The sequence below is a fragment of the Labeo rohita genome, chromosome 9 (assembly GCF_022985175.1).
Source record: "Labeo rohita strain BAU-BD-2019 chromosome 9, IGBB_LRoh.1.0, whole genome shotgun sequence".
Classification (NCBI taxonomy): domain Eukaryota; kingdom Metazoa; phylum Chordata; class Actinopteri; order Cypriniformes; family Cyprinidae; genus Labeo; species Labeo rohita.
Window position 1 is genome coordinate 4,510,369 of NC_066877.1, and position 9,065 is coordinate 4,519,433.

General features: G+C 37.3%; 1 protein-coding gene across 4 annotated transcripts; it reads left to right on the top strand.

Annotated features, from left to right (window-relative positions):
• The first annotated feature begins 29 nt into the window (after nucleotides 1-29).
• On the top strand, nucleotides 30-3,052 carry ndufb3 (NADH:ubiquinone oxidoreductase subunit B3). Of its 4 annotated transcripts, none has more exons than XM_051119991.1 (4): nucleotides 46-108; nucleotides 713-733; nucleotides 825-963; nucleotides 2,723-3,052. In XM_051119991.1, exons 3-4 carry the CDS (start codon nucleotides 830-832, stop codon nucleotides 2,871-2,873), a joined length of 285 nt encoding a protein of 94 aa, XP_050975948.1. In that variant the 5' UTR covers nucleotides 46-108; nucleotides 713-733; nucleotides 825-829; the 3' UTR covers nucleotides 2,874-3,052. The 4 variants fall into 4 exon arrangements, with proteins under 4 accessions (XP_050975950.1, XP_050975949.1, XP_050975948.1 ...); XM_051119994.1 differs by having other exon boundaries at nucleotides 49-108; nucleotides 828-963; XM_051119993.1 differs by lacking the exon at nucleotides 713-733 and having other exon boundaries at nucleotides 30-108; nucleotides 828-963.
• The last annotated feature ends 6,013 nt before the right edge of the window (nucleotides 3,053-9,065 follow it).

A 9,065-nucleotide genomic window follows, 5' to 3' on the forward strand; every position in this document is an offset into this window, starting at 1 on the left:
TCGTATTTGTTTCCAATGCCCGGTGACGTTAACCATTCACCGGAAGTAGTAACTGAACTTCCATGATAGGTTTTGCGTTTACGTTGGAGGTCACTTTGCTTTAAAAAGGTAATTGTGCTGCTATTTAACACATTTACAAAATATTTACACTGCTTTTCACGTAATTCTACTTTAGTTTAAACTGGAGGCGGGATTTATTTGCTGCTAAAACAGCAGATGAGTCGCGGTTTGCAGCTTAGTTGTCATAAACTGGTTCGCTTGTGTTGTTCCTGTTTGTACGTTCACTAAAAGCTTCAGCATTTATTTTTTTATTCAATCATTGTTTAACACGACTGAACAGCTAATTAATAAAACGAAACTATTTAAGTACAACTAATTTGGGCTGCGTTTCCCAAAAGCGTCGCTAGCAGGGTTGCCAGGTTTTCACAACAAAACTCGCCAAATTGCGTTTTGATGGCTCCCCTGGTAAAACTCGTAAAATGCACAATTTTTGGGTTAAGTAGCAGTGTTAAGGTAGCCCAACTTGGCAACACTGGTCGCTAGTCCCATTAAACTCAATTGGTAACGACGGAATTTAGTTGCAACCATAGTTGCTTTTGGGAAACGCACCCTAGATCCGTTGCAGTATCAAAATACATATACACAAGCATTAGCCTACATTTAAACCACATGTTTTGGGTGTCTTTCTAATTTGAATCGATTCGTTCATAAGCTCATCATTAGAGTGATTCAGGTAAGTCAAATGACTTGAACTTGACTGAAACACTGCGTATATACTTTATTCTGCGCATGTTCCCAAAATAATTGTGAGATGTCTTTGACAGCAGTCATGGGTGGGGATCATGGACACGGGCATGGCAAGCTGTCAATGCCAGACTACAAAGTGTGGAAATGGGAAGGAACGCCACTGGAAGCGACCCAGCAGAGGCTGGCTCGAAGAGGACTCAGGGACCCCTGGGCTCGGTAAGATCTTACTTTTTCATATGTATATTAAATTCCAGTCCACCTCAGTGTATTGTGATGCGAATTATATAAATGAGTTAAAAGAATAGTTCCACCACAAATAAAAACTAGCTGAAAATGTGCCAACCCTTTAGGCTATCCAGGATGTAGATGAGTTTGTTTCCTTATTGGAACAGAGTTGGAGGAATTTCATTCCATCACTTACTCAGCAATGTGTCCTCTGCAGTGAATGGGTGCCGTCAGAATGTAAGTCCAAACAGCTGATAAAAAAAAAAAAACATCACAAATATCCACACGTAATCCACACCACTCCAGTCCATCAAAAAAGATGGATTGTAAAAAAAAATTCATCAAGACATTTTTTCATAACACTGCTTTCTCTCATCACAGTCTACCAGCATATAAAAGGTGTAAAAGGTGTTTGAACTGTACAAGACCTCTTTTCACTGGAGAAAGCAATATTATGGATGGAGAACTTGTATTTTAGTCATAAGCAACAGTTTTAAAGTTAAAATCTTAATGGAATTTGTAATATTTCTTTGAAATATGAACCTTTTAATATTTCACAATATGCTAATTGATGGACTGAAGTGGTGTGGATTATTGTGATGCTTTTATCAGCTGTTTGGACTCTCATTCTGATGGCACCCATTCACTGCAGAGGATCCACGAGTAATGTAATGGATTTTCCAAATCTGTTCTGATGAAGAAACAAACTCATCTGTATCTTGAATGGTGTGAGAATGAATACATTTTCAGCGAATTTTCATTTTTAGGCCATTGTTTTAGTGCATTCAGTCAAATATTTTATGAAATGTAGATAAAGTAGATAAACAATTTACAAATAATTTACTCACCCCCTTGTCATCCATGATGTTCATTCTTTCTTTCTTCAGTCGTAAAGAAATAGTTTTTTGAGGAAAACATTTCAGCATTTTTTTAAACGATCCCAAATGCGGTTGTAAACGATTCCAGCCGAGAAAGAAGGGTCTTACCTAACGTAACGATCATTATTTTAATAAAAATGTATTAATACAATTGATATACGTTTTAATGCCAAACACTCGTCTCGTCTTACTCTGCCCAGACTGTTTTTGTTCTGGTTCCTGACAGTTAGGGTATGTCGAAAAACTCACATCTCATGTTCTCCCTAAACTTCAAAATCGTCCTATATCACTGTTTTACCTTTTTTGTTTAGGGTGTTTGATCTTCTTTGCATGTTCACTTTGCAAAGACTGGGTCGGTGCTTCTGCAGTGATGTAGGATGATTTTTGAAGTTGAGGGAGAAAATACAGTCCGAGTTTTTCAACATACCCTAACTGTCTTGAGACAGAATACACAGAGTTCAAGGACTGCAATGCAAGACGAGCATTTGAGAATTAAAAAGTATTTAAATTGTATTTTTTAAATGTAAATAATCGTTTCGCTAGATATGACCCTTCTTCCTCAGCTGGGATCATTTACAACCGCATTTGGGATCGTTTGAAGCTGCATTTAAACTGCTTTTTGGAAGTTCAAATTCGGGGGACCACAGCAGTCTATTATATGAAGAATGTTTTCCTCAAAAACATAATTTCTTTACGACTGAAGAAAAAAAGACATGAACATCTTGGGTGACAAGGGGGTGAGTAAATTATATGTGAATCTTTGTTTTGGAAGTAAAACATTTCTCTACATTAGACTTCAGCAGTGTTTTTTATATTTTTATAAAACAGTAGGAAAATGAAGGACTAAAGGATGACAATTGTTGTTTTTGCAGGAATGAGGCGTGGAGATACACGGGCAGCTTTGGCGTCCCAGTTACCTTCTCAAATGTTCTCCTCCGTGGATTTAAGACAGGATTCGCAGCGTTTGTAGTGGCACTGGCAGTGGAGTATGCTTTCTTCCCTCCAAAGAAGTCAGAGCACTAACACTGTGGTTGAAGCTCAGTAGAGCCAGTCGCTGTCGGACTCTGTGTTTGCTGCAGGTTTTAAACCTGTTGTTGTCTATCCATGAAGACATTAGCCCACAAAAGGCTTCCTAATACCTGTGCTCATTCATCGTTATGATTCCCATGAACAGTCTGTAAAATAAATATAAGTTAATTGAATTGAGCCGTGTATGTTTGTTTATTGGATATTGTAGTCAAACCTTTAGAAGATGTAACTTGAAACTTATATGTAGAGTAAAATGTTATTCTTTGTCTAAGTCATTCCTGTATGAGGCTATAAATGCCCTGTAGTTCTAAGTGATTTGAATGTCACATTTCCTTAATGGTGGGCGTATGAACAGGTTCACATTGATACAGGTCTAAGGTAATGTTCTGAGTAAGATGTCCCTAACTTCCTCAAAAATGTACTGTTGTGCACTTACAATGCATGTTTGCGTCTTTTTGATTTGTTGTGCATACCGAAGTATGCACCTCTGTGGCATTTCACAGATGCTGCCAGTCAGATTAGAAGGTTAATGTTTAATTTAATGGGGAAATGTGTGTGTAAAATGCTACATAAATCTCAGAACATGAATGAATCTATTGACTAATCTTCCAGCTAAATAGCTACCAGGTGAGGAACAGGTTGCCAGATGTTAGCAACAGGAACTTGCTTATCTTAATCTTCAGTTTTTCATATCCAAGCAGTTTTTTTTTAGTTCCTGTTCTGTCGTATGTGTGTTTAGCTTGTAAAAGGCTGATTTTAGTATTTGTTATATAGTGAAAATGTTCATAGAAATCCTTTTATGTGACAGTTGGACTAAGAATAGTAGGTTCAGACTAAAACGAAACAAAACACGATGTCATTATCCCTAAGTATATTGGAATCAAATGCAGGCATATCAATATAAGTATTAAAACGGTGAACTTTGTCAAATATTTTAAATTAATTTAGCATGATAGGAGAGAGTACGGTACGATGTGCTAGTTAAATTATAAAAAGGAATTTGCACCACTCTTCTTTTCAACGTTGTTCCAGTTTATTGAGGTTTGTGGGCATTTGCTTATGCACAGCTCTCACCACAGCATTTGAGTCAGAATGAGCTCTGGACTTGGACTGGGCTGTCGCAACACCTTGATTCTTTTCTTTTCAGCCATTCTGTTGTAGATTTGCTGGTGGACATGGGATCATTGTCCTGTTGCATGACCCAATTTTGGCCCAACTTTAGATGTCAGACAGATGCCCTCGCATTTGACTCTACAATACTTTGATATACAGAGGAGTTGATGGCCAACTCAATGACTGTGAGGTGCCCAGGACTTGTGGCTACAAATCAAGCCCAAAATGATCAGCCCTCCTCCAGCATGCTTGTCTTTTGGTATGAGGTGTTTGTGCTGATATGCTCTTTAGGTTTTCACCAAACTTGGCGCTGTGCATTATGGCCAAACATCTCCACTTTGCTCTCGTCTGTTCAAAGGACATTATTCTAGAAGACTTGTGTTTTGTTCTGATGCAACTTTGCAGACCTAAACTGTACTGCAATGTTTTTGTTTAGATAGAAGAGGCTTTCTTCTGCCAAGTCTTCCAAACATGCCACTTTTGTCCCATATTTTTCTAATTGTATTGTCATGAACTTTATCATTTAACATGTTAACTGAGGCCTGTAGAGTCTGAGGTGTAGTTCTTTGGTTGTCTGCTGTTTCTCTGAGCTTTACACGGTCTAATCTTGGGGTGAATTTTCTGGGACGTCCACTCCTGGAAGGAGAGGTGTCTGTTTTAAATGTCTCCCACTTGTGAATAAACGTCAGATTGTTTGAAAATGGCCGTATTACTATTCTCAGATTGATGGCAGCAACAATTGCTTCTCTAAGATGATTGCTGATGTCTTACCTCCTTGGCATTGTGTTAACACACACCTGAAGGCTCCAGACCAGCACACTGCCAAATCTTATGCTTTTATAGATGCGCTCAGACTTGCCGATGATCAGTTAATCAAAGGTATTTGATTAGCAGTGCTTGACTGTGTTTACCCTCTTAATTCCAATGTTAACAGTAAGGGTGTCCTAACTTTGTCACACATGGCTTTTCCATTTTGGCTTTATTTTTGTTCAGTAAATAATGACACGGTGCAATTTCCCATGTGTTTTTGTTCATCTTAAGTTTTATTTTCAAAATTTTAAGACCAGCCAAGGACCAGTTTTTTTTAATGATGTCCTGATACGGAAAACCATGGAATTCAATAGGGTGTCCAAACTTTTTCACATGACTGTACATCTCACAACAGTAATAGAAGAAATTGAAAAAGGGTATACGGAGGAGAAAAAAGTGCATGTATATGGGTAAAAGAAAGATCTATGCCAGGGGGAAACAAATAGAACATTTAATTAACCAAATTAAGGTGACAGTGCTTCACAGATCTTTTTAGCTTTTCTGTTTCTAATATTTTGCAAAGCAGAACCATATTGTTTAATTTCTTTAATAAAATGTTCACAATCTGGCTTAGCTTTAGCCCATTTCTTTACACAAATGTGATACTTTCCAAGTAAAACAATTAGTTGTGTAAGAAAAGAAATTGTACTTTTAGAATGAAGGGTATCAGTGGTAAATTAGAATATTATGAAAAAGTTTTTTATTGTAACTGAAACGTTCATATATTCTAGATTCATTACATGTAAAGTAAAATATTTCTAAAGTTTTAATGTTTTAATTTTGATTAGAGCTTACAGCTCATGAAAGTCCTATGGAAAATGACTTGCTCATGAAAATCCATCTCAAAATATTAGAATATTTCCTAAGATCAATCAAACAACGGATTTGCAAAAAAGAAAAGTTCAAGTTGTTTAAAGTATGTTCATTTATGCACTCAATACTTGGTAGGCAGCACATGTTACAGCAAATGACTTGCTCCTCGCACAATTTACAGCATCAGTGAGGTGTGGCATGGAAGCGATCAGCCTGTGGCACTGCTGAGGCACTACTGAGCCTTCAGATCATCTGTATATTGTTGGATTGACTGTTTCTCATCTTTCTCTTGAAAATGTCCCATAGATTCCAGATAGGGTTCAGGTCAGGCATGTTGAAAACATCTGGGGCTGGTGGCAAAACATCAGGGGCTAGTAGTGGTGGATAGGAGCCCACATCATACTTACATATGAAAACGTAAGATCAAATAAAAACATCGGATCATAGTCATATTTTGCCTTCGATTTTAGTTCAGATACGATTCTGACAGATTTTGACAGATACTTTGCCTTAGCACAAAACAACGTTACACTATGAAAAAACAGTAAATCGTAATCACTGCGAATAGCAAACATATCAAAGTATTTTTATTTATTTATTTACCAAATTCCATTGTACTTTTTTGACTCCTTTTTAATGGTTAAATTTTATTAATCAAAAAATCGTCTAATTAATTAAAAGAATGAAACTTATACAATTTAAAGTCAATTTATCAAAAAATAAGTTATGTTTAGGGCCCTATGAAATTTATTTATTTTTTCTCACCTTATGTTTATACATATGTTTAAAATACACCTATTTATTACCAAATTTGTTTTAGCATGTTTAATTAAATGCATAAAACAACTTTTATTTATTTCTACAACAGCCTTATGAAATTCTGTGTTGTGTATTTAATTTTTTTTTTTTTTTTTCTGGTTATGAAATAAAGACATAAAATTAATTTATCTTTTAAATTTATTTTTGGCAAGTAAAGGGGGTGTACTATTAAAATTTAAAAGATGGAAGAAATATTGGGTAACAAAGTTGTATTCATTTTTCAACAGTATAGTACTAGTAGTAGTACTGTAGGCACGTACATTCTACTGAATGACAGTGACGCATTTCTGGTACAATGTCTACAAACTAAACCGAACTTTTATTTTGACGGGTTTCTGTGAATACCTTTAAATATCTGTGAGTATACGACCCTGGATTACTCAAATGAAACAGTGAAGTGGTCACGTAGTACTCTCAGAGCATTTCTGGAGATGTTGTTCACGCATTTTCTATGGCAGACGCTGAAATTATGCAATCACCGCGTGCGTCACGCGCGCTTGTGTGTAGTAAAGGAAACCGCTCCTGTTTCTGCACCATTCATTCATAAGAGACATGCAGAACAGGCAGGATTCATATTTAAATGGTATTTTGCGGCGTAATATTTACAGATCAGCAGGGGCTGGCGCAAATTGCGGCATCGGCATCGGCATCTCGCAGCGGCACTTCGGGCGGCATCTCCAGATGCCGCGGTCTTTCTCCGGCAGGTGCCGCTACAGCGGCATCTTCAGATGCCACGGATACAGCGGCATCTCAATAGATGCCGCGACATTTTAAAACACTTTAACGTGGCTTGATGCATTAAAATAGTGTTGTTAAAAGACAAATATCAATAAACACATAATAATAATAATAAAGTATATGATGTACAGATAAGCAGATGCGTTGCGTTTAATTGCGCGTAATGCGTTTTAAGGAATACCCTTAACATGGCTTAATGAGGTAAGACAGTGTTTTTAAAATGCTCAGTAAACACATTATTAATAAATCATACATACTATGTACAGTATAGTATGATTTATTAATAATGTGTTTACTGAATTTGGTCTTTTAAAACACTGTCTTCCCGGCATTAAGCCACATTAAGCGTTTCCCTTATTATGGTTTTCTATCGGAGGAAAACACTCAACGCATAATTAAACCTGCTGCTTATCTGTATAGTATGATTGATTTATTAATAATGTTTATTGAGGTTGGTATTTTTGGTACTTTTAATGCATTTAGCCACGTTAACGCGTAATTAAAAGCGTTGCGTTATTATTCTGGGCTTATTTGCTTGTTTGTACATTATATGCTTTTTTAATAATGTGTTTACTCAATTTAGTCATATAAAAACACTGTCTTAAGGCATTAAGCCACGTTAAGCGTTTTCCTTATAATGAATTCATTGGGATGAAAACGCTTTATGCGTAATTAAACGCGTTGCATTCACACTCTGGGCTAGTCTGCTTGTCTGTACATGCTGTAGTAAATAATGTGTTTACTCAGTCTGGTCCTCTAAAAACACAGTTTAATGCATTATGCCACGTTAGACGTTTTAAAGTGTCTCCAGACGCCACGGCCGGGTCTTTCTCCGGCATGTGCAACTACAGCGGCATCTCCACATGGCAGCGGCATCTACACATGCCACGAATACAGCGGCATCTCCACATGGCAGCGGCATCTACGCATGCCACGGCTACAGCGGCATCTCTAGATGGCAGCGGCATCTACACATGCCACGAATACAGCGGCATCTCCACATGGCAGCGGCATCTACGCATGCCACGGCTACAGCGGCATCTCTAGATGGCAGCGGCATCTACGCATGCCACGGCTACAGCGGCATCTCCACATGGCAGCGGCATCTACGCATGCCACGGCTACAGCGGCATCTCCAGATGGCAGCGGCATCTACGCATGCCACGGCTACAGCGGCATCTCCAGATGGCAGCGGCATCTACGCATGCCACGGCTACAGCGGCATCTCCACATGGCAGCGGCATCTACGCATGCCACGGCTACAGCGGCATCTCCAGATGGCAGCGGCATCTACGCATGCCACGGCTACAGCGGCATCTCCACACTGCAGCAACTTTTTTCGCTGACCAATTACGTAATTCGATGTAATATTTTTTATTCTAAAAACTACATCGCAACAAAATAACACTATGCCAGGACTGTAGTTTGTAAGCATTTATCATAAAATTTGTTAATAAAGTTAGTTTATGTTTGGTATTTTCGCCAAGACTGTTATAGGGACTATAAAGCTGTAGTGCATTTTTACAAGACTGATTACCAATATTTTTACCAATATTTATACCAATATAATTTATAATTTTCCCAATATTTATACCAATATAATTACCAATATTTACTGTATGTACAGTACACAATAATTTTACATGAAAAATGGGGCTTACAGTATTTTTTTATTTAAATAATTGTTCAATGTATTTTAATTAAAATGACTTTTAACATTTAAAATAACTACTATCAAACTGTAAAGCTTGTATTTAAGCTTTGTATTCAACCCAGTCTCTGTTAATAGCGCTACAGTATGATGTATAATTGTGCTTCAAAACTTTCTTCAGTTTAAATTTTCTACTACAATACACGGGCGGTTGTTAAATAATTTTGTTTTTATATCGATGT

Coding starts and splice junctions, on each gene's coding strand:
- ndufb3 (XM_051119993.1), top strand. CDS start 830: ATGGGTGGGGATCATGGACACGGGCATGGCAAGCTGTCAATGCCAGAC. Junction 964..2,722: donor CTCAGGGACCCCTGGGCTCG/GTAAGATCTTAC, acceptor TTGTTTTTGCAG/GAATGAGGCGTGGAGATACA.